The sequence below is a fragment of the Nerophis ophidion genome, linkage group LG20 (genome assembly GCF_033978795.1).
Source record: "Nerophis ophidion isolate RoL-2023_Sa linkage group LG20, RoL_Noph_v1.0, whole genome shotgun sequence".
NCBI classification, from domain to species: domain Eukaryota; kingdom Metazoa; phylum Chordata; class Actinopteri; order Syngnathiformes; family Syngnathidae; genus Nerophis; species Nerophis ophidion.
The window spans coordinates 5,795,057-5,822,407 of record NC_084630.1 but is presented as its reverse complement, the minus strand read 5'-3'; the positions used below and the strand labels follow the sequence as shown (position 1 = coordinate 5,822,407).

The 27,351-nt window shown below is 40.4% G+C and overlaps 1 protein-coding gene across 2 annotated transcripts in view; it reads right to left on the bottom strand.

Annotated features, from left to right (window-relative positions):
• Positions 1–5,954, bottom strand: part of LOC133538680 (complexin-1-like) — a 55,131-nt gene extending 49,177 nt beyond the window's left edge. The window contains exons 1-2 of one of the 2 annotated variants that reach the window (XM_061880379.1): positions 5,680–5,954; positions 4,893–4,981 (exon numbers count right to left, since the gene is read on the bottom strand). In XM_061880379.1, coding sequence (XP_061736363.1) covers positions 4,893–4,923 — 31 coding nt within the window. In that variant the 5' untranslated portion in view covers positions 4,924–4,981; positions 5,680–5,954. The remainder of the gene's footprint in view (positions 1–4,892; positions 4,982–5,679) is intronic. The other variant, XM_061880378.1, reaches the window with a different exon arrangement.
• Positions 5,955–27,351: the final 21,397 nt, after the last annotated feature.

The window sequence follows — 27,351 nt, the reverse complement described above, 5'->3', positions numbered from 1 at the left end:
CTTACATGACAAGGAACTGTGGATGAGGGCATGAAGGTAGGAACAGCATAGGTAGGGTGTGTGAAGATGCCAGCCTGAACACTTGGCAACTACCGGTTTAAATAATACCAATGATAATTACAAGCAGGTGTGAAAACTGAGGACAGGGGCGTGACATGACAGGTGAAAAACTAATGAGTTGTCATGGAGGCAAAAACAAACCAAGAAGTGCCAAGACAGAACTAAATGTCCAGAAAACTAAACATAACCTGACCAAACATGGCAAAAACAAAAACATAACCTTACAGGCGTGACATTAATTAATTTTTTAAAACTGAGACTCACTGACTTTGGCTCATTTTCCGTGAATACATATTTAATGACCACACATCATTCACCCCCCCCTACACATTTCTATTACATATAAGATGTCCGGGTCCAGTGGAACCGGGGCTAATAGAAGTGTTGGAATTGATGTTCTTCGTACCACACACACACACACACACACATACGGCCTAGACAGGAGGAGGACAGAGTGTATGTACACAGAACATCAGAAGGTCAAATGTGCGAGAAAATGAGAGCAGACCGTCTTGACAAACAATGTTGCAACCTGGTGTGGGAACCGCAGGTGCAGAAACACAAAAGAAGAATCCCTGTGGGATGCAGAAACTGGCAGAGAAATTTTCCGTGCAACGTTCATATTGTTGTTACTCAGCGTTTGTGGGTCTGATGGACACAAGGGTTAAATATACTCAATGAAACTGCATATGTCCTACACTAGGGGTGTTAAACTTGTTTTAAATGAGGGCCACATCACAATTTTAATGAATCACGATATTAGTTATTATATTATCATGACATTAGCCTCAAGATTGTGTTAAATAACGATGCATTTGTATTAGGGTTGTACGGTATACCGATATTAGTATAGTACCGCGATACTACTGAATCATATTCGGTACTAGGCCGCCTCTGAAAAGTACCGGCTTTGTTTGCATACTTACTAATAAAAGACAAGTTGTCTAGTATGCTCACTATTTTATTTAAGGACAAACTTGAAATAAGCAACATATGTTTAATGTACACTAGATTTTTAGTTAAAATAAAGCCAATAATGCAATTTTTTGTGTAGTCCCCTTTATTTAGAAAAGTACCCAAATGGTATCAGGACAACACTAATTTATATATATACATATACATACATACATACATATACATACATACATATATATATATATATATATATATATATATATATATATATATATATATATATATATACACACAGGCCAAAAGTTTGGACACACCTTCTCAATTAAATTTCTTTATTTTCAAGACTATTTACATTGTGGATTTTCATTGAAGGCATCAAAACTATGACACCTTTGAAGTGAAAACAATTTCAGCTGACTAGAGAATGCCAAGAGTGTGCAAAGCAGTAATAAGAGTAAAGGGTGGCAATTTTGAAGAAACTAGGAAATAAAACATGTTTTCAGTTACCGGTATTTTACCTTTTTTTTGGTTCAGCACATAACTCCAAGTGTTCATTCATAGTTTTGATGACTTCAGTGACAATCTACGATGTCAATAGTAGTAAATATAGAAAACGCATTAAATGAGAAGGTGTGTCCAAACTTTTGGTCTGTACTGTATATTATATATAGCGTATCTTAATATAATATTTGTTGCATGACGAGATGAAATGCAACAAATATTATATAATGATGCGATGCTTCTGTCAAAATTGAATGAAATATTGCATTTAGTAAGAAGGATGAAGTGCTTTAATTCTAAGGTATTGTGGGCCAAACAAAATGCCCTGGGGCCTCGTGTTTGAAATCCATTTTCTACACTTTCATATTATCTAATCATGCTACAAGCATTTTTAGGGGGTTATCAAAATTAACTACTTCAATATCTGTTTGTCACCCCTACTTCGGAGTCAAAATCTAGTTTGATCAATCTGTCCGAAAAAAAATATAATATTACAATCAACAACCGTTTGTGTAACAAGGTCATTATACGTTTATATTAAGGCTTTCAAAAAATGATGAGTTAAACCATTAATCATTTTTATGGTAAAATAATCAAGTTATTTATGTTGACCGAACATGCTTTTTTACAGTAGGAATGGTATTCACATGGACCTATTCGTTGCTGTTTACTTGACACATGAAACGTGACACATTTGAGGCGTGCGCTATCCACTTGAGCCCCCAGATGGCAGTAGAGTTTTACATATCTTACAATCTGTTTTGTGGCAATTCCAGCTTTGACCGCAGCGTCAATTGCTATGTAGAGTGGCGCTTTCCATCATTTTCAGCAGACTGAAAAGAATGGGGCCGTGTGAATCCCTTCCCTCCTGTGCCTTAATCGTGGTTATATACGTTAAGTGATTAGCTCAGTGCATACAGCAGTGCAAAGGTGAGTGAGGGGACTCGGAGTGCTCTTTGGTGAATTTCACATCAAAATAAACCCTGACGGGACTTTAGATACAACTTACCAGGTGTTAAGCCAAAATGATTAAAGTGTAGTTGATAGCAAAAGTGTTTGATGGGGTCGAGGTCAGGGTTTTCAAATTGGTTGAAGGAGGAATCATAAGTACAAACCCCGTTTCCATATGAGTTGGGAAATTGTGTTAGTAAATATAAACAGAATACAATGATTTGCAAATCATTTTCAAGCCATATTCAGTTGAATATGCTACAAAGACAACATATTTGATGTTCAAACTGATAAACTTTTTTTTTGTTGCAAATAATCATTAACTTTAGAATCTGAAGCCAGCAACATGTGACAGAGAAGTTGTGAAAGGTGGCAATAAATACTGATAAAGTTGAGAAATTCAATCAATCAATCAATGTTTACTTATATAGCCCTAAATCACTAGTGTCTCAAAGGGCTGCACAAACCACCACGACATCCTCGGTAGGCCCACATAAGGGCAAGGAAAACTCACACCCAGTGGGACATCGGTGACAAAAATGACCCAGTGGGACGTCGGTGACAATGATGACTATGAGAACCTTGGAGAGGAGGAAAGCAATGGATGTCGAGCGGGTCTAACATGATACTGTGAAAGTTTAATCCACAATGGATCCAACACAGTCGCGAGAGTCAAGTCCAAAGTGGATCCAACACAGCAGCAAGAGTCCCGTTCACAGTGGAGCCAGCAGGAAACCATCCCAAGCGGAGGTGGATCAGCAGCGCAGAGATGTCCCCAGCCGATACACAGGCAAGCAGTATTCTCATCAAATTCTCATCAAAGACTTCTTTGGAACATCCCACAGGTGTGAAAGCTAATTGGGAACAGGTGGGTGACATGATTGGGTATAAAAGCAGCTTCCATTAAATGCTAAGTAATTTACAAACAAAGATGGGGCGAGGGTCAGCAATTTGCTAGCAAATTGTCGAACAGTTTTAGAACAACATTTCTCAACCAGCGATTGCAATGAATTTAGGGATTTTAACATCTATGGTCCGTAAAATCATCAAAAGGTTCAGAGAATCTGGAGAAATCACTGCACGTAAGCGATAATATTACGGACCGTTGATCCCTCAGGCGGTACTGCATCAAAAACAGACATCAGTGTGTAAAGGATATCACCACATGGGCTCAGGAACACTTCATAAAACCACTGTCAGTAACTACAGTTGGTCGCTACATCTGTAAGTGCAAGTTAAAACTCTGCCATGCAAATAAAAACCCATTTATCAACAACACCAAGGAACGTCGCTGGCTTTGCTGGGCCCGAGCTCATCTAAGATGGACTGATGCAAAGTGGAAGTGTTCTGTGGTCTGACGAGTCCACATTTCAAATTATATTTGGAAACTGTGGACGTGGTGTCCTCTGGAACAAAGAGGAAAATAACCATCCGGACTGTTATAGGCCCAAAGTTGAAAAGCCAGCATCTGTGATAGTATGGGGGTGCATTAGTGTTCTGTGGTCTGACAAGTCCACATTTCAAATTATATTTGGAAACAGAGGACGTGGTGTCCTCCAGAACAAAGAGGAAAATAACCATTTGGATTGTTATAGGCGCAAAGTTGAAAAACCAGCATTTGTGATGGTATGGGGGTGTATTAGTGCCCAAGGCATGGGTAACTTACACATCTGTGAAGGCACCATTATAGCTGAATGGTCCATACAGGTTTTGGAGCAACATATGTTGTCATCCAAGCAACGTTATCATGGACACCCCTGCTTATTTCAGCAAAACAATGCCAAGCCACGTGTTACAACAGCGTGACTTCGTAGTAAAAGAGTGCAGGTACTTTCCTGGCCCGCCTGCAGTCCAGACCTGTTTCCTATCAAAAATGTGTGGCGCATTATGAAGCGTAAAATACAACAGCGGAGACCCCGGACTGTTGAACGACTAAAGCTCTACATAAAACAAGAATGGGAAATAATTCCACTTTCAAAGCTTCAACAATTAGTTTCCTCAGTTCCCAAACGTTTATTGAGTGTTGTTAAAAGAAAAGGTGATGTAACACAGTGGTGAACATGCCCTTTCCCAACTACTTTGGCACGTGTTGCAGCCATGAAATTCTAAGTCAATTTGCAAACAAAAAATAAAGTTTACTAGTTTGAACATTAAATATCTTGTCTTTGAATTGAATATGGGTTGAAAAGGATTTGCAAATCATTGTATTCCGTTTATATTTACATCTAACACAATTTCCCAACTCATGGAAACGGGGTTTGTATTAGCGAGTAAAATATGTTTTCGGTAGTCAACAAGCAGTCTTTTTTTTTTTTTTTGAACGCTCAGCAGTTTGGTGCAGGACAGACTACAGCGTCCCATGTCCCAGTTGCGCGGTGCCGGTGCCGGTGCTGCATGCGTGTGCTGAACATCCGCTGTACACTGCAGTGATGTTAAATCAAACCCTTGCCTGGCAGCCGACTCACCTCCCAATGCAGCTTTCATTATAAAATTCATGATGAAGCAGTTCTGTGTTCTCTTCCGTCAGTGGTCACGTTACCGGGGATGGATGGACCTGCAGGGACAAAACAGTTTTAGCTACGCGTTACGAAATGTGCATGGGACAAAAGCGTGAATGACCTCTACAGTTGGGGGCGTCGGGGGGGAAAAAACAAACCACTACTTCTTGTCCAAGTGTACTTTTTTATTAGAATCTTGATCATTTTTGTCGTTTTTAATCACTTTACTGCAAAAAGTTGCAAAAGAGAGACGTTTTTACCCTCCACTGACTTTCCTCAGGACAGGCGCGCCTGTTTTTTTACAACCGCAATCCATCTTGTGTGCACTTTTCGCTGACGCTACCACCTGTCATGTATCTTCACGGAAATAAAACGGCGCGGCAAAAATGGACGAGCAAGGTGAAAAGTGCAAGAGGAGAAGCATGTGTTGTTATTCCGTTCGGGGATTATTAAGAATGAACTATTCTCAAGTTCACGTCTTTATTGACATTTTTGAAGGATTCCTACAATAATGCCGCATCTTGCAGGTTCTCTCATGCTGTACTGCAGTGCAAAACTTGCCATCTTACAGTGCAGCTAATCACTTCCTGCTTCTTTTTTTTTTTTTTTACATCCTCTTCATCTGCGGCAGCGTCAGTTTCTCCCCACATGAACCCTCATAAACTCCGCAGCACTGAGATGAACGACACACTTCCTGTTTTACATCAATTTCAACGCGGTCATGTCCGCATCCTGTCCTGAGCTGTTCCTTTACCTTGCTTTGGATCTTCGCCCCAGTCTTTTGCAGCCAAATTGGAGAGAGCGAGAGAGAGAGAGAGGAAAAAAAATAGCCCTCTGCAGGTTTTAACACCAGCCTGCTTCTTCCTTTATAGCCGCCGAGGCAGAGAAAATACAAGTTGTTGCCCCTGGGAAAGAAACAAAAAGACGGATCGAGCCTCTCAGTTTGCAGACATGCCGGTTGTGTCGGAGTCAGGCTGCAGCGGAGGCGGAGGAGGAGGATGAGGAGGAGGAGGAGAGTAGGCTCCTGCAGGACCAGATGAGAGCATGCAGAGGGAGAGAAGGGGGAGGGGAAGGGAGGGGGGGGGGGAGCAAGAGCTCCATTTGAACAGCCTGTTTCATTGCCGCTGTGTCAAAGGAGAGGCACTATTCATCCGTCCATTTTCTCTGCCACTTTAAGGCGCTTCATCAATAATATAATGCCCTGTAATGCACAAACATTGAAAACTAGCAACTTGTGTATAGTTGCTGAAGAGGTGACGTCGCAAAAGCCGGAACAGCAAAAATAAAAGCGATGATGCGAGGACTACAATGCCCTCTGCTTCGCATCATACACAAATAAGCCCTCTGGAGGAGGTTAACATGACTCTGTGCATTCACACATGCTTGATTTAAGTGTATTTATATCCATGCATTCATACACATTGTGTCTGTCCATTCTCATACACGCTTCATTCAAACATTCATATCCATTCACATATACACACATCATGTAAACGTCTGTCTGTATAGTCACATACACGCTCTATTTAACTATATTCCTTCCGATTCACATGTACACACACAATGTAAACGTCCGTCTGTCCATCCACGCAATGCTTTATTCAAACATTCATGTCCATTCACTTATACACAAGCAATTTCAATGTCCGTCTGTACATTCACATACACACTTTATTTAAATATATTCCTAGCCATTCACTTATAAACACAATGTAAACGTCTGTCCGTCCATTCACGCAGTGCTTTATTCGAACATTCATATCCAATCACATACACACACTATGTAAACGTCTGTCTGTCCATTCACATAGACCAGGGGTGCCCACACTTTTTCTGCAGGCGAGCTACTTTTCAATTGACCAACTCGAGGGGATCTACATCATTTATATATATCATTTATATTTATGAAAGAGACATTTTTGTAAACAAGTTAAATGTGTTTAATGATAATACAAGCATGTGTAACACATATAGATGTCTTTCTTTCACAAAGACAAGAATATAAGTTGGTGTATTACCTGATTCTGATGACTTGCATTGATTGGAATCAGACAGTAATGATGATAACGCCCACATTTTCAAATGGAGGAGAAAAAAAGTTGTCCTTTCTGTACAATACCACATGAAAGTGGTTGGTTTTTGGCATCTAATTCATCCAGCTTCCATACACTTTACAAGAAAAACATTGGCGGCAAATTCCGTAGCTTGCTTGATTGACATTCACGGCACCCGAGGGTCTTGTGAGATGACGCTGGCTGCTGCCAATTCATTATTATGAAAAAATGACAGAGAGGAAGGCGAGAAACACTTTTTATTTCAACAGACTTTCGCGCCGTCCCTTCCGTCAAAACTCGATAGGCCGACTGCACATTTCCTATCTTCACAATAAAAGCCCTGCTTCATGCTGCCTGCGCTAACAAAATAAGAGTCTCGGAAAGCTGGCGTGCACAAGTGATGTGCACGCCAGCTTTCTGAGGGATCGCTTGTGCACGCCAGTTTTCCGAGACTCTGTATTTAGTTAGCGCAGGCAGCATGAAGCAGGGCTTTTATTGTGAAGATAAGAAATGTGCAGTCGGCCTTTAGAGTTTTGACGGAAGGTACGGCGCGAGATTCTGTTGAAATAAAAAGTGTTTCTCGCCTTCCTCTCGGTCATATTTTCATAATAATGATCTTGCAGCAGCCAGCGTCATCTCACAAGACCCTCCGGTACCGTGAATGTCATTTAAGTGACGTCTTGGTGAAGATTGATGATCACTAATTTTTAGGTCTATTTTTTTTAAAAGCCTGGCTGGAGATCGACTGACACACCCCCCGCGGTCGACTGGTAGCTCGCGATCAACGTAATGGGCACCCCTGACATAGACGCTTTATTTAACCATATTCCTCCCATTGACATAGGTACACACAATGTAAACGTTCGTCCGTCCATTCACACACATGCTTTATTCAAACATTCATGTCCATTCACATTTACACACGTCATGTAAACGTCTGTCTGTATAGTCACATACACACTTCATCTAACCATATTCCTACCAATTCACATATACCGTACACACAATGTAAACGTCTGTCCCTCCATTCATGCAATGCTTTATTCAAACATTCATATCCATTCACATATACACACATCATGTAAATGTCGGTCCGTACATTCACATACACGCTTTATTTGAATACATTCCTATCCATTCACATACACACACTATGTAAACGTCTGTCTGTCCATTCACATAGACGCTTTATTTAACCATATTCCTCCCATTGACATATAGGTACACACAATGTAAACGTCTGTCCGTCCATTCACAAACATGCTATGTTCAAACATTCATGTCCATTCACATACACACACTACGTAAACGAGTGTCTGTACATTCACATACACGCTTTATTTGAATACATTCCTATCCATTCACATACACACACTATGTAAACGTCTGTCTGTCCATTCACATACACGCTTTATTTAACCATATTCTTCCCTTTGACATATAGGTACACACAATGTAAACGTCTGTCCGTCCATTCACAAACATACTTTATTCAAATATTCATGTCCATTCACTTATACACACACAATTTAAATGTCTGTCCATACATTCACATAAACACTTTATTTAAATATATTCCTATCCATTCACATACAAACACTATGTAAACGTCTGTCCATTCACATACACGCTTTATTTAACCATATTCCTACCCATTCACATATACACACACAATGTAAACATCTGTCCATCCATTCACGCAATGCTTTATTCAAACATTCATGTCCATTCACTTATACAGACATAATTTAAATGTCTGTCCGTACAGTCACATACACGCATTATTTGAACATATTCTTATCCATTCACAAAAAACACAAAATGTTTACACACATGCTTAATCTAAACATTCCTATCCATTCACACATATGCTTTATTCAAACATTCATGTCCATTCACTTATACACACATATTTAAATGTCTGTCTGTACATTCATATACACGCTTTATTTAAATATATTCCTATCCATTCACATATACATACTACGTAAACGTCTGTCTGTCCATTCACGTACGCGCTTTATTTAAAAATTCATATCCAGTATGTCCGTACATTCACATACACGCTTTATTTAAATATTTTCCTATCCATTCACATATACACACTATGTAAACGTATGTCTGTCCATTCACATACATGCTTAATTTAAACATATTCTGATCCATTTTCACATACACGCTTCACTTAAACATATTCCTATCCATTCACATATACACCAAATGTAGACGTCTGTCTGTTCATTCACACACATGCTAAATTTCAACATTCCTATCCATTCACATACACACACTTCACCTAAACATACTCTCATCCATTCACATATACGTAAAAATATGTTTATACAGTCACATACTTGCTTAATTTAAACATGTTCCTATCTATTCACACATACACATAATGTAAACATAAGTCCCTCCATTCACACACACGATCTATGTAAACATATTCCTATCCATTCACATATACACATAATGTAAATAGCTGTGTCAATCACATATATGCTTAATTTAAACATATTCCTTTTAATTCACATATACACCAAATGTAAACGTCTGTTTGTACATTCAGATACTCGCGTAATTTTAACTAAGTCCTATCCATTCACATACACATCATGTAAAAATCAATACAGTACTTTCTATCTATCTAATGTAAATATATGTGTCAATCACATACACGCTTATTTTAAACATATTCCTATCAATTCACATATACACCAAATGTAAATGTCTGTCCGTCCATTCAAATACTCGCTTAGTTTTAACATAGTCCTATCCATTCACATATACACAGAATGTCAATATCCGTGTCAATCACATACACGCTTTATTTAAACATATTTCTATCAATTCACATATACACACAATGTAAACGTCTGTCTGTACCTTCACATACTCGCTTAGTTTGAACAAAGTCCTATCCATTCACATATACACACAATGTAAACGTCTGTCTGTACCTTCACATACTCGCTTAGTTTGAACAAAGTCCTATCCATTCACATATACACACAATGTAAACGTCTGTCTGTACCTTCACATACTCGCTTAGTTTGAACAAAGTCCTATCCATTCACATACACACACAATGTAAACGTCTGTCTGTACCTTCACATACTCGCCTAGTTTGAACAAAGTCCTATCCATTCACATATACACACAATGTAAACGTCTGTCTGTACCTTCACATACTCGCTTAGTTTGAACAAAGTCCTATCCATTCACATATACACACAATGTAAACGTCTGTCTGTACCTTCACATACTCGCTTAGTTTGAACAAAGTCCTATCCATTCACATATACACACAATGTAAACGTCTGTCTGTACCTTCACATACTCGCTTAGTTTGAACAAAGTCCTATCCATTCACATATACACACAATGTAAACGTCTGTCTGTACCTTCACATACTCGCTTAGTTTGAACAAAGTCCTATCCATTCACATACACCTTCAGATACACACATAAACACTGTCCATCAACATGCAACTTTAGCTTAAACATATTTCTGTCTATTCACATACAACTTCATGTAAACATCGTGCGGTCCATCTGCAAGCATAAACAATGTGAGTATCTATAGGCCTTGTGGTTAGAGTGTCCGCCCTGAGACTAGTAGGTCGTGAGTTCAAACCCCAGCCGAGTTATACCAAAGACTATAAAAATGGGACCTATTACTTCCCGGGCGCGCTCACCGCTGCTGCTCATTGCTCCTCTCACCTCCCAGGTGATGGGTCAAATGCAGAGAATAATCATGGGTACTTTAACTTTAACTTATTTGTCCATCAGCATACACACATAATATAACAGTCTGTCCATTCATATATGCACAGTATGAAAGTGTCTCTTTCCAATAGAATGCTCTAGAAACAAAGCCTTTAAACAGCTGTCTCTTCATTTACATAATTGAAACTTTGAAGCCCGTCCATTTACCTACAACAGGGGTCGGCAACCCACGGCTCTTGAGCCGCATCTTCAGCGCCACCCTTGTGGCTCCCTGGAGCTTTTTCAAAAACGTATTAAAATAGAAAAAGTTGGGTGGAAAAATATATTTTTGGTTTTACTGTTTTTTGTAGGAGAACAAACATGACACAAACCACCCTAATTGCTAGAAATCCCTCTGTTTATATTAACCATGCTATACTGATAAGAGTATTTGGCAAACGCCATTATTTCCTACTATTTTTGGCGGATCTTGAACTCACCGTAGTTTGTTTGGATGTATAATTTTTTCTGCCGCTGCCACAAAAAGACGTGTTGTATACGACACCTTCCTTGTCTCATTTTGTCCACCAAACGTTTTATGCTGTACGTGAATGCACAAAGGTGAACTTTGTTGATGTTATTGACTTGTGTGGAGTGCTAATCAATCATTTGGTCACTGCGCGACTGCAAGCTAACCGATGCTAACATGGCTAGCTGTATGTACATATTGCATCAGTATGCCTCATTTGTAGATATATTTGAGCTCATTGACCGTATTTCCTTGAATTGCCGCCGGGGCGCTAATTAATTTAAAACCTCTTCTCACTCCTGCGCTTATCAAAGGCATGCGGTAAAAGTAAGCATGCGCTAATTATTTCAAAACTTCTTCTCACTCCGGCACTTACCAAAGGCATGCAGTAAAAAAATGTGTGTGATGTAAGCTTGGACCTTAAATCCTACTGAATAGCACTTAATCTTCTTCCCTTTATGCGATTTTAAATTACCGGTATTGAAATCAGCCACCTCTATTTTGAAAATGATGACAGAGGAAGTGTCACTCATGACGTCACGAGTTTGACCAGGCGGTAATACTAAGCATACGCTAATTTTTCGACCCGGCAGTAATTCAAGTCAGGCACATACTATATGCCCTGCAGCAATTCAAGGATATACGGTAATTTCCTTTACTTATGTCCTCTGCGTATTTAATTTATACTTGCACGTCTCATGACATATTTTCTGTATGTAATAGTGGCTGCATTTCTGATGGTTGTTTGTGTGCCATGTTGTTCCAGACCACAGCACACGCTACAATAAATCCATTAGAAGAAGACAGCCCGCCTTTTCCTTTAACTTGGACACACACATCTTTACCTTCGGCCATTGTAAGCCAATAATGTCCAGGAGTTATATTACCCTCTGAGAAACCTCCATTTTACAAATGTTTTCCAATGTTGTAAAAAAAATGTGGAGAATAAATATTACAATTTCAACATTTCTGTCAACGAAGATTTGTGTCAATTTGCGACACATAGTCATTTTGATAGTCGGCTAATATAGACACTTATATCATGTGTTGTCTTCATTATAACACTTATATAAGACTTTTAAAGTCATTTTGATAGTAGGCTAATACAGACACTTACATCATGTGTTGTCTTCATTATAACACTTATATAAGACTTTTAAAGTCATTTTGATAGTAGGCTAATATAGACACTTACATCATGTGTTGTCTTCATTATAACACTTATATAAGACTTTTAAAGTAATTTTGATAGTAGGCTAATATAGACACTTACATCATGTGTTGTCTTCATTATAACACTTATATAAGACTTTTAAAGTCATTTTGATAGTAGGCTAATATAGACACATATCATGTGTTGTCTTCATTATAACACTTATACAAGACTTTTAAAGTCATTTTGATAGTAGGCTAATATAGACACTTACATCATGTGTTGCCTTCATTATATCATTTAAATTAGGCTTTTATTGTATTGCGGCTCCAGACGCACACATTTAATGTAGTTAAGAGTCAATCCATGAACATGTACAACATGTAAACATTTGTCTGTCCATTTACATACACACATAATGCAACCACCTGGCTGTCTTTGCACAAATGCACATGCTGGAGACATCTGTTTGTCCAGTGTTATGTGAATTGCTGATGAAAAAGGTGTCACATGCCCTAATCAAGCTTACCATTCACTGGCAACACATCAGTGCTCCTTTGAAATTGTGGTCTGAGTCGTTCATGCACAAGCTGTCATGCAGTGAGAATCACACCATGGGAAGCACTAATGTTTTTGAGTTGTTTGTTACTGTAAATGATGCTTTCAATAAAGGCTATACAGGTTGCTCATTTAAGGGGAACTGCACTTTTCTTTGGAATTTTGCCTATCGCTCCCAATCATTATGAGAGACAAATAAGACAAAGAATCAGATTTGTTTTTCTTTTGCATTCTAACTTGTAAAGATGCAATGCAATGCAGCTGATAGGAGCAATCAATTCTGCCTCTAAACCACTTTAAAAATGCATTAAGAAACTGTCAACAATACTTCAGTAACGTTCCGTAACTTGTATAATAACAATGCTGTAGTGACAACCGTTTTTGTAAGAGCAAACACTGAGGAAGTCTTTTTCGGCGTGCTACAGTATTAGCCGTAAAAGCTCACTACGACAAGGGAAAAGCTAGCTTTTACGTCAGCACGAAACGCGTTTGAGTTTGTAATGCACAACACTGCGATAGGACACCATCTGTACTGACTGAAAAACATGAGCAATCATATTACAGTATTTTTAGAGTATTAGATAGATGGATAGTACTTTATTGATTCCTTCAGGAGAATCAATAAAGTACTATCTATCTATCTAATACTTTAATATTAGCTCACATTTCATGTTTTTTTTGTACACAGCTAACTTAACCAGACAGCGTATGTACTGTAGTTGTATGGACAAGTATGGCGTGCTGCGTGTGTCATGATCAATGTAAAGTGTGACTCACTTGATGGACAGTTGTTTGCCTGGTCCAGCTGGCCCGGGACCTTTTCTTGTTGATTTTGTGTAAGCACTCCATTTATGTCGAAATGACCTGTCTCCAAATTCTACATTTTTAGCTTTGAGTGACTTTCACCTCACTCTCCCGGCTTCCGTCTGCTCTAACGTTTTACCCTCCCTTTGTGCTCGCTTCTAGAAGCAATAGTTCATCCTCTGTATATTTACCTTAAAAAAGATAAGGTTGTGAATCCTCATTTTTCCCAAAAATTGTCGTCTTCGTTGTCAGTTACTAAATCTGCTATAATCAGAACACACAAGCGTGTTTGATTCTGGAAGTAGGAACACAAGTTGTTGCCACAAGTCAGAAACAGAAATCAATTTGCGGAAATAACACATACCGGAATTGATTAAAATGATCAAAATATGGAAAAAATTTAACATATTAAATATTGTAATGAACGTATCTTTTACTACATGATATATAGACTTGCAATGTGCATAATAAAACGTTGCTGGAGGGTTTTAAAGTCGTTTCAGAGCGCTCTGAAGGCTACTACTGCGATTCCTTGAAATCAATTTGCGGAAGTAATAAATCCCGGAAATTATTAAAATTATCAAAATATGGAAAAAATTTAACATATTACATATTGTTATGAACTTATCTTTTACTACATTATATATAGACATGAAGTGTGCATATAAATCGTTGCTGGAGGGTTTTGAAGACGTTTGAGAGAGCTTTGAAGGCTACAACGGCAACTCCTTTTAGCCGCGTCTTTCAAGCGTTTTTGTTTTTTTATCTTTAAAATCCTAAAAAAAAAAAGACCTGTGTGTTCTTGTCTCTCATGATGATTGGGAACGATAGAAGGGAATAATTCAGTTTAGCCCAGTTATGAGGTGGCAACTTGTCCAGGGTGTAACGCGCTTCCGCCCAAATGCAGCTTATATAGGCTCCAGCACCACCCGTGACCCCAAAAGAGACAAGCGGTAGAAAATGGATGGATGGATCGATCGATAATTCAGTTTAATAATACTATTGTTATCCGGTACTTCTTACTGCTATTTGTTTACTTTTATCAAATTAAAACCTAGTTTTGGTCTTACATTTTATTTGTATGTAAAGTACTTCACTTCTCCGGTAAAATTTACTTTGTTTTAAAAGTATGATCATCAGTTTGGCAAAATATTTGATCTTGAATAGACCATCAACCATAGTGGTTTTCAGATTTATTTATCAAGCAGAACGTTAAAATATATTTCTTGCATTTGACTTGTTAGAAAAACAAAATCAAAAAAACGGTAGAAACATACACGTCTTCATGGTGACTCGCAGTACTACATCGCTTCACTCTATAACAGGGGTAGGAACCTATGGCTCTAGAGCCAGATGTGGCTCTTTTGATGACTATATCTGGCTCTTAGATAAATCTTAGCTGACATTGCTTAACACGATAAGTAATGAATAATTAGGACGGTAATCACAGTGTTAAAAATAACGTTCAAATTATAAAACATTTTCATGCATTTAAACCAACCATCCGTTTTCTATCGCACCTGTCCAAGATGTCGCATTGATGGTAAAAAGTAATATATTTATTATTGGTTAAATCTAAAATAACAATGTTATTAAAAAGAGTAAGAGACTTTTTATACTCTAAATATGTTGGTCTTGTCAAAACCTGGACTATGGTGTGGTTTGTTTTCCCGTGGTGCAAAGCGATTGGAACGGACATGGCGTGAAGGTAATGACATCTTTAATCTTAACTCAAAAATATTGCAAAAACAAAGGGTATAAACAAAAGGCGCTCTCAGTGGAGGTTAAAAACTTGGCTATGAAAACTAAAACTCGCACAATGGGGAAACTATGAACATAAAATAAAACTTACAAACTATGGCATGAAAAACTCACTTGGACCGAGAAAGAGCATGGATCATCGGCATGGATAACATAGGTGTGTAGGAGGTGATGTCGCCAGGCTGACTGCCTGGCAACTGCAGGCTTAAATGGTGACGTGGTGATTGACAACAGGTACATGAGTTCAAGTGAATCAGGTGTGTGAGTCGTGAAAACAGTTGAACTGATTGGTAGTCATGGAAAGAAAAACAAACCAGGGTGCGCAAAATCAGGATCTAATGGAGTCAAAAACAAAACAGAACGTAACTAAACAGAACATGATCACAAAGACATGACAGGTCTTACTTAAAAATACACGGATGTAATTGTATTCAGTGTTTAAAAATTATTATACGGATCTCACGGAAATACATTTTTAAATATTTGGCTTTCATGGCTCTCTCAACCAAAAAGGTTCCCGACCCCTGCTCTATAGCGTTCCTGTTTTTATAGTCCAGATAGAAAAACAATAATGTCACACTTACTTTGGACACATTACTGTAAAAACTAAAAAAGTCATTATATTGGCTACATGCTTGACAAACAGATATAGCCACACCCAAACTAAGCACTGACTGCTGAGAGCACTCCGCTAGCCTGCTTGTGGACTAATTCATAGAGGGAAACTCACCACTGCCTTGTCTGGTTTCTAACATGCATTCATCCACTGAGGATGAGGCTGAGTGCACTAAGCTGCCTGGATGCCAAGCAGCAACTGTATATTGGCTTTTTTCTCCCCCAGTGTACTGTATGATCAGAACATTTGCAAATGAGTTGAGTTCATACCAAAATGGATACATGGATGATACAGCAGAGGATTGGGAGAATGTCATGTGGTCAGATGAAACCAAAATAGAACTTTTTGGTATAAACTCAACTCGTCGTGTTTGGAGGAAGAAGAATACTGAGTTGCATCCCAAGAACACCATACCTACTGTGAAGCATGGGGGTGGAAACATCATGCTTTGGGGCTGTTTTTCTGCTAAGGGGACAGGACGATTGATCCGTGTTAAGGAAAGAATGAATGAGGCCATGTATCGTGAGATTTTGAGCCAAAACCTCCTTCCATCAGTGAGAGCTTTGAATGGTTGACCAAATACTTATTTTCCACCATAATTTACAAATAAATTCTTTAAAATTCATACAATGTGAATTCCTGGATGTTTTTTCACATTCTGTCTCTCACAGTTGAAGTGTACCTATGATGAAAATGACAGACCTCTGTCATCATTTTAAGTGGGAGAACTTGCACAATCGGTGGCTGACATATATATATATACTTACAATAATTTTTGTAAAAAAATGTTTTTCGCCTGACTGTCCTTTGTCATATGATTGTTCTTTTGACTTGACTTTACCCACAAGATCAGCAGTTTTTTCCTCAAACTGCTGGTTATTTTAAGGAATAAGCAACAGAGAGACATGCACTCGGGCATCTACAGTTATACCTTTGGTCTTCAGGCCATGATCTCCTAAAGATCCCCAAAACGCTTTTTAAAACTTGTAGAAACCTGGCATTCCAGGCTGAAGACCCCAGACTCTGGAATAACTTGCAGCAGTCCCTTTGTGATCCCTTTGAATACTTTTTTTTTAGTAAACCTTTTAACTATCTTATTTTTAATCCTTTTTATGTTGTTGCCCTGATGTTTTAATATAATTGCGGTTTCAATTCAAAAAAATGTTGGACAGCACTCTCTGATTTTATTTGTTAAAAGCGCTTTATAAATAAAATGATCTGACTTACTTACAAGTATATATCTCCAATACAGAAATATGTCAAACCCAGCCCTTGTTTGTATTATGTATTAACCAATATGATGAAGTCCATGCATTCATTGTTTACCTGTATCTCCCCTTTTTTGTAAGGGGCGCTGGAAGTTGGCAGACCCGTCAGCGATACTGTTCTGTCTCCCTGTAATGTTTGTCTGATCTTGAGTGGGATTGGGTTGAAAAAAAAAAAAAAAAAAAAAATTCCCCTCAGGGATTAATCCTTTCTGAGGTATCACTTTAACTTCCCTATTTGATTACACTCTAGTTCAGGGGTGTCAAACTCATTTTAGATCAGGGGCCGCATGGAAAAAAAATCTACTCCCAAGTGGGCGGAATGGTAAAATCACAGCACGATAACTTAAAAATAAAGACAACTTCAGATTGTTTTTTTTAACTTCAGATTGTTTAAAAATAGAACAAGCACATTCTGAAAATGAACAAATCATTAAGCTGATGTTGTTTTTTTACACTTACATGTTCAATCAATCAATCAATGTTTACTTATATAGCCCTAAATCACTAGTGTCTCAAAGGGCTCCACAAACCACTACGACATCCTCGGTAGGCCCACATAAGGGCAAGGAAGACTCACACCCAGTGGCACATAGGTGACAATAATGACTATGAGAACCTTGGAGAGGAGGAAAGCAATGGATGTCGAGCGGGTCTAACATGATACTGTGAAAGTTCAATCCATAATGGATCCAACACAGTCGCGAGAGTCCAGTCCAAAGCGGATCTAACACAGCAGCGAGAGTCCCGTTGATAGCGGAGCCAGCAGGAAACCATCCCAAGCGGAGGCGGATCCGTTAATAGTATTCTATCTTTAATTATACTTTGTAAATAAATGATGTGATAATGTTAATCAGTCAACTCATTGGTGTTAATCTATTAAGATAAATATCGAAATCAAATTACAGGATGTTATTTATGTAGTTTGCTCATTTTCCTCAACTGGTGCACTAAGATCATGTGTTTTTGTTTTTTTCTAAATATTTAGCATCATCTACAACAATACAAAGAATTGCTATTGCGACATCTAGTGGACACATTTAGAACAGCGGTTTAATTAATTCCAAAATTTCGCAAACTCATCCGGCGGGCCGGATAAAGCCTGTTCGCGGGCCGTACGTTCGACACCCCTGCTCTTGTTAAACATTCATGCAATTGTTGGAAAAAATGATACAATCCACTACATGCCCAGTGAGATACATTGTGGTTATCTATGTGCAACTCCTGTAAAAAATGATGGAATCACCAGTCTTGGAGGATATTCAGTTTTTTCATTATACAAAACAAAAAAATATCATCATTCATATTAATCAAAATTATCAACGAAAACTTGTGCATGTATTGAAAATCTAATGACAAACATCTCCCCAGTGCCTTTACCTGACTTGCATGTGTTGCATGTTTTCTTCAGGCAGTCGTCTTCATAAATCTCATTGGAATGGCAGCAGACAAAAGTTCCCCATGCAGAGTTGCGGTTCATCACGGAATATGACTTTTATCCAGTCATCCATTGTGTTAGGTCGCAGCATCGTAGCATTAGTTGTAACCCCAACCTGCGGAGACAAGAGATGGCGTGCAGATAAAGGTGTATTTATTCACAAATGAAAGGAATAGTGCAGCAGGGAAGTGCACAAGAAGCATAACCGTTAATCGCTAATCAACAGCAAGTGAGGGAAACAGTGCTTTAAGCAGCCGAGTGGTGGACTCTCGAGGAAGACTTTTACCGTCGGCAGAAGGAGGATTGGTGAAGGGTTGTCACTTCAACTCATGCAGTTTCCACCAAGCATTGGCATAGAACCGGAACAGGAGGCGACAAGCCTTTGAACTGATGTGGAGCAGGACCCGGTGGAGTTGCAGCCTTGGAATTGGAATGGAGCAGCAACGGGACTTGGAGGAAGGAGAGCCATGTATACTTTGAAGTTGGGGTGCCAGTTATGAAAACTGCCAGGGTGTTTGGGCAAAGGAGAGAGTCTCTGGCCACTGGTACTTCTGCGCACGTGCACTCGACGAAAAGTCAGCCGGCCGCACTGGCTGGCAGTGAACGCCGTGAAGAGAGTGGCAAAGTGTGCAATCGGATTACTGTACTTGGGCTGAGGTGGCGAGGTAAGCGAGGATGTCCACACCTGAGTCTGACGATGATGAAGGTGGAGACTATGTCGAGCACCAGATGGCGGCGTGACAAGCAGGACATAAGTCAGCACAGAAAAACAATAATCCAGCAACAAGAGGAACATCATACTGGAATATAAACCCTCTTCATGAGCAATCTGTCAGACTTTCCCCTGACGGTTTGTCTATGTTTTAGTTTTTTCCTCTGCATTTGTCTGTTTCCTCTGTGTTTAGTATCTCCTGTCTTTAGTTCCTGTCTAGTGCTCTTATTTTGTCAGCTTCCTGTCTTGTTCCCTGAGTGCTGTGTTCCTCCTCAGCTGCAGCTGATTGGCACCTGGCCACACCTGTTGCCAATCAGCCCGCTTCTATTTGTACCTGCTTTGTCTTGTGTCAGTTGCTGGATCATTGTATTGTCGTTGCCACATATCACTCGTCGTGCTACCTGTCGTGTCGTTTTGTTAAAGCTACTACCTGTCATGCTACATTTTGTCCTGGTCGTCGTAGCGGTAAGCTGTTTCTGTTAGCATTAGTTATTTCCAGTTTTTCTGTTTGCTATCCGCTAGCTTCCATGCTAAAGGTCCTTTTTATTTTCTAGCTTCCAGTGCTAGCTCCCTTAGTTTGTTATTCTGCCCACGTGCGTGCTTTTTGTTTGTTCTTGTTTAGTTTTAATTAAATCATGTTTTCATATTCTACGCCTGGCTCCGTCTCTGCATCTTGGGGTTCATCAACAAATACCCCTGACACAATCAGAGGCAGGTGAGTCCACTGATGACTAGTCAAGAGCAGGTGTGGGAAACAAGGCTCAAACCAGCAAAGTGGTGGAGGGAAACAGGAAGTGGAACGAAAAATAAAAGTGCTGGACAGAAACCAAAACACTAAACACAAAAAAATACAAAATAGACTCGGGCTTGACGGGACAAGGTCTGACACATAGTCCACAATTGCTTTTCCTCAGGCCACTGTCATCTTGTTTTTTATGTTTAGGTGTTAATGTCAGCTTTAGCTCAGGGATGTCAATGTCAAATACATCAGAGGGCCAAAAAAACACATTTGTTACAACCCTGGCTCAATGTTTATTAAAACATTAAATTTAGATGGTTCAATGTTTATTAAAACATTCAAATTAGAGATTGCCGATAATATCGGACTGATGATATTATCGGCCGATAATATCGGACTGATGATATTATCGGCCGATAAATGCTTTAAAATGTGATATCGGAAAATATTGGTATCAAAAAGTAAAATGTATGACTTTTTAAAACGCCACTGTGTACTCGGACTCAGGGAGAAGTACAGAGCGACAATAAACCTTAAAGGCACTGCCTTTGCGTGCCGGCCCAATCACATAATATCTACGGCTTTTCACACACACAAGTGAACGCAATGCATACTTGGCCAACAGCCCTACAGGTCACACTGAGGGTGGCTGTATAAACAACTTTAACACTGTTACAAATATGCGCCACACTGTGAACCCACACCAAACAAGAATGACAAACACATTTCGGGAGAACAGCCACACTGTAACACAACATAAACACAACAGAACCAATACTGAGAATTCCTTGCAGCACTAACTCATTCTGGACACTACAATATACCCCATACCCCCCACCTCAACCCCCCAGGAGGAAGTTGCTAATGTTGCTCTGGAGAGGGAAGTCTGGGGGTCTCTGCTGGAGAAGTTGTCCCCGCGACCCGATTACGGATAAGCGGTTCAAGATAGATAACTGGATGGAGAGCCGAAGCATAATCGGCCAAAATCCCTGATCTTTGAGCTCACGTCAGCAAGTGAAAGTTGTGCCAATGTTGATCCTGACTGTCCTTTTATCCGAGTATTCTCTTTTGTCTCTTCAGACAAAAAACTTTTGTTTCTCTGACTGTTTTGGAGCTTCAGCCATGATAGCAGTGATTGCCATACTTGCTAACCCTCCCGATTTTCCCAGGAGACTCCCGGATTTCAGTGCCTGAAAATCTGCCGTGGCAACCATTCTCCCCAAATTCTCATGATTTCCACCTGGACAACAATATTGGGGGCACTGCCTTTAGCGTCCTCTACAACTTGCAGTCACGTCCGCTTTTTCTCCATACAAATAGCGTGTCGGTCCGGTCACATAGTCAATGCGGCTTTTACACACACAAGTGAATGCAAGGCATACTTGATCAACAGCTATACAGGTCACACTGAGGGTGGCCGTATGAACAACTTTAACACTGTTACAAATATGCGCCATAATGTGAACCCACACCAAACAAGAATGACAAATACATTCCGGGAGAACATCCGCACCGTAACACAACATAAACACAACAGAACAAATACCCAGAACCCCTTGCAGCACTAAGCCGGAACGCGACAATATACACCCGGGCTACCACCAAGCCCCGCACCCCCTCAAACTCCATACCCCCCCAAATCCTGCCCACCTCAAAAAAAGCCTTGCCTTTACTGGAAGCAGCAGACAATGTGCGCGTGACGTCAAGGGTTGGGGAGCTCCTCACATCCTCACATTGTTTACAATCATAGCCACCAGCAGCTACAGCTATTTGGACCGAAAAAGCAACAATTTCTACATTAATTTGAGTGAGGATGAAAGATTCGTGGATGAGGAAATTTAGAGTGAAGGACTAGAAAAAAATAAAGGCGATTGCAGTGGGAGCGATTCAGATGTTTTTAGACACATTTACTAGGATAATTCTGGAAAATCTCTTATCTGCTATTGTGTTGCTAGTGTTTTAGTGAGATTAAATAGTACCTGAAAGTCGGAGGGGTGTGGCCACGGGTGTGTTGGCGCCAGAGTCTCTGAGGGAAGTCACAGCAGCTGCAGGACGGAAGCTTGCTGATGTCTCTGGTAAGAGGCGATTTATTACCACAATTTTCCCACCGAAAACTGCCGGTTAACATGTAGTCGGGATCCATGTTCGCTTGACCGCTCTGATCCATAGTAAAGCTCCATCTTCGGGAATTTTAAACAAGGAAACACCGGCTGTTTTTTGTGGCTAAAGGCTAAAAGCTTCCCACCTCCATCTTTCTACTTTGACTTCTCCATTATTAATTGAACAAATTGCAAAAGATTCAGCAACACGGATGTCGAGAATACTGTGTAATTATGCGATTAAAGCTGACTACTTATAGCAGGGGTCTCAAACTCAGTTTACCTGGGGGCCACTGGATGCAGAAACTGGGTGAGGCTGGGCCGCAAGAAAAGATTTCTTAAAAAAAAAATCTAACATGCACTTTTTAATGAATTCACCTTTTCTGAATGGCTTTCCCGCCCGAGCAACATACTTGCCAGCTCTCGCGATCTTTCCGGAAATTATGCCCCTCCCGACATTCACCCGGTTTTCACCCAGACAGCAATATTAAGGGTGTGCCGTGATGGCACTGCCTTTAGCGTCCTCGACAACTTGTCGTCTCATCCGCTTTTCCACCATACAAACTGTTTGCAAGCCCAGTCACATTTTGTATGAGGCTTCTGCAGACCCGCGGAAGTGACTGCAAGACATACTTGACCAACAGCCATACAGGTCACACTGAGGGTGGCTGTATAAACACATATCACTGTTACAAATATGCGCCACACCACGAACCCACACCAAACAAGATTGACAAACACATTTTGGGAGAACATCCGCACCGTAACACAACATGGGATCCTGGGTATTTGTTCTGTTGTGTTTATGTTGTGTTACGGTGCGGACGTTCTCCCAAAATGTATTTGTCATTCTTGTTTGGTGTGGGTTCACAGTGTGGCACATATTTGTAACAGTCTTAAAGTTGTTTATACGGCCACTCTCAGTGTGACCTGTGTGACTGTTGATCAAGTATGTCTTGCAGTCGCTTACTGCGTCTACAGAATCTAAATACAACATGTGGCAGGGCTGGTACGCTGTTTGTACATGTCGTAGGGCAGTGGTCCCCAACCACCGAATCATTTTTTTTTTTAATTATTATTTTTTTTTAAAGAAATTATTATTATTATTATTATTATTTTAATTGAATCAACATAAAAAACACAATATACACTTTCAATTAGTGCACCAACCACAAAAACCTCCCTTTTTCATGACAAAAAAAAAAAAAAAGGTCCCCCCCCTCCCCGATTCCCCCCACCACCGGGCCGCGGGACAAATTATTAAGCGTTGACCGGTCCGCGGATACAAAAAGGTTGAGGACCACTGTCGTAGGGGACGCTAAAGGCGGGGCCTCCACTGTGTCCCCTTAATTTTGCTTGAGTGAAATTCGGGAGAATGATCACCCCTGGAGGGGCACTTTAAATTGGGAGTAACCCGGAAAAATCCAGGGTATACAAATATGAAACTCGCGGACCGCACCAACACTAAATTTCACATCACGGTGTGGGCCGCAAAATAACGTCTGGCGGGCCGCATTTGGCCCGCGGGCCACGTGTTTGAGACCCCTGACTTATAGCTTGGATCGGGCTGGAAAATAATGTCCGCTACAACAGGTGACGTCAAACGCACGCCTCATCATACGCGTCATCATACCGCGACGTTTTCAACACACTTAAAGGGGAACATTATCACAATTTCAAAAGGGTTAAAAACAATACAAATCCGTTCCCAGTGGCTCGTTGTATTTTTTGAAGTTTTTTTCAAAATTTTAGCGGTCCCCGAATATCCCTAAAAAAAGCTTTAAAGTGCTTGATTTTCGCAATTTGCGATGCGACCATCCATTTCCCTGTGACGTCATACAGTGCTGCCAATGTAAACAAACACTGGCAGATACCACAGCAAGATATAGCGACATTAGCTCGGATTAAGACTCAGATTTCAGCGGTTTTAGCGATTCAGCAGATTACGCATGTATTGAAACGGATGGTTGGAGTATGAAAGTATTGAAGAAGAAACTGAAGCTATTGAGCGAATAGCTATTGACGCTATTCATAGCCATAGCATGGCCGAATAGCTGCGTTAGCATCGCCGGTAAAATGTGCGGACCAAACGATCAGGACTTTCGCATCTTTTGACACTGGAGCAACTTAAATCCGTCGATTGGTAAGTGTTTTTTTCGCATTAAATGTGGGTGGAAGGAAACGTGATATAGTTGCAAATGCATCTACAGGTTATCCATACATCTCTGTAACATGTCTGCTTTAGCACCACCGGTAAATAGCATGTTAGCATCGATTAGCATAGCATGTTAGCATCGATTAGCTGGCAGTCACGCCGCTACCAAATATTTCTGATTAGCACATAAGTCAACATCAACAAAACTCACCTTTGTGATTTAGTTGACTTAATCGTTGCAAATGCATCTGTAGGTTATCCATACATCTCCGTGCCATGTAAAATGTGGAGACACTCTGGCACATTCCATGAGGGTCTGGCGGCAGACACTTTCGCACCTTCGGGCCAGTGGTGCAACTTGAATCCCTCCCTGTTAGTGTTGTTACAACCTCCGACAACACACCGACGAGGCATGATGTCTCCAAAGTTCCAAAAAATTGTCGAAAATAACAGAGCTGAGACCCGGTGTTTGTAATGTGTTGAAAAGCTTACCAACACGCCGGATTGTAGTCAGCTGGAGGCGTGTCATAATGAAATTAAACAATTGATGTCCGCTAACTTTTTGCAACTCAACGCCAAAAAAACGGAAATGCTGATTATCGGTCCTGCTAGACACCGAACTCTATTTAATAATACAACTCTAACATTTGACAACCAATTAATTAAACAAGGCGACACGGTAAAGAATCTGGGTATTATCTTTGACCCAACTCTCTCCTTTGAGGCACACATTAAAAGCGTTACTAAAATGGCCTTCTTTCATCTCTGTAATATCGCTAAAATTCGCTCCATTCTGTCCACTAAAGAGGCTGAGATCATTATCCATGCGTTTGTTACGTCTCGCCTCGACTACTGTAACGTATTATTTTCGGGTCTCCCCATGTCTAGCATTAAAAGATTACAGTTGGTACAAAATGCGGCTGCTAGACTTTTGACAAGAACAAGAAAGTTTGATCACATTACACCTGTACTGGCTCACCTGCACTGGCTTCCTGTGCACTTAAGATGTGACTTTAAGGTTTTACTACTTACGTATAAAATACTACACGGTCTAACTCCATCCTATCTTGCCGATTGTATTGTACCATATGTCCCGGCAAGAAATCTGCGTTCAAAAGACTCCGGCTTATTAGTGATTCCTAGAGCCCAAAAAAAGTCTGCGGGCTATAGAGCGTTTTCCGTTCGGGCTCCAGTACTCTGGAATGCCCTCCCGGTAACAGTTCGAGATGCTACCTCAGTAGAAGCATTTAAGTCTCACCTTAAAACTCATTTGTATACTCTAGCCTTTAAATAGACTCCCTTTTTAGACCAGTTAATCTGCCGTTTCTTTTCTTTTTCTTCTATGTCCCACTCTCCCTTGTGGAGGGGGTCCGGTCCGATCCGGTGGCCATGTACTGCTCGCCTGTGTATCGGCTGGGGACATCTCTGCGCTGCTGATCCGCCTCCGTTTGGGATGGTTTCCTGCTGGCTCCGCTGTGAACGGGACTCTCGCTGCTGTGTTGGATCCGCTTTGGACTGGACTCTCGTGAGTGTGTTGGATCCATTGTGGATTGAACTTTAGCAGTATCATGTTAGACCCGCTCGACATCCATTGCTTTCCTCCTCTCCAAGGTTCTCATAGTCATCATTGTCACCGACGTCCCACTGGGTGTGAGTTTTCCTTGCCCTTATGTGGGCCTACCGAGGATGTCGTGGTGGTTTGTGCAGCCCTTTGAGACACTAGTGATTTAGGGCTATATACGTAAACATTGATTGATTGATTGATTGAAAATGAAAATGGCGGCTGTATTACCTCGGAGACTTCACGTTCTGACGTCATCACCACATAAGTGATAAACAGAAAGGCGTTTAATTTGCCAAAAGTCAACCATTTAGAGTTCGGAAATCGGTTAAAAAATAGATGGTCTTTTTCTGCACGATCAAGGTATATATCGACGCTTACATAGGTCTGGTGATAATGTTCCCCTTTAAAATTGCAATTTAGCTAACTAAAAAGGCTGTATTGGCATGTGTTGCAATGTTAATATTTCATCATTGATATATAAACTATCAGACTGCGTGGTCGCTAGTAGTGGCTTTCAGTAGGCCTTTAAATTGCCCTTTTTAGTAAACACCCAACATAATCTCACCCAAAATAGTACATAAAGCCTAGATATAAAATGCAAGTATTTACCACTGTTTGCAAAGTGTGTTTGCCCTTCCCCTGCGAATGCTCAAAGCACCCCTGCTCTTCAATAGGAATGGACAGGCAGCAAGCACACAGAGGGCGGGGGGGGCTCAAACTGCTGCATCTCCCATCAATTAATCAAGACGCAGGAGACTGTGTCCAGTCAACCCACTGTGGCACCAACACATCCATCACCTTGTTTATAGCCTGGAACCGCTCCGAGACAACGGCAGCATGCAGTGCATTCTCTTTCTCGCTCTTTCTCTCTCTCTTTCACAGACACACGCGTATTTACGTCACATGGGCACAATTTACAATCTTTCGGTTTGAGGTCAAAAATATAAATCTACTGTAATGTTTTTGGATGGAGCATTAGACTTATTCAATCAATCAATCAATGTTTACTTATATAGGCCTAAATCACTAGTGTCTCAAAGGGCTGCACAAACCACTACGACATCCTCGGTAGGCCCACATAAGGGCAAGGAAAACTCACACCCAGTGGGACGTCGGTGACAATGATGACTATGAGAACCTTGGAGAGGAGGAAAGCAATGGATGTCGAGCGGGTCTAACATGATACTGTGAAAGTTCAATCCATAATGGATCCAACACAGTCGCGAGAGTCCAGTCCAAAGCGGATCCAACACAGCAGGGAGAGTCCCGTT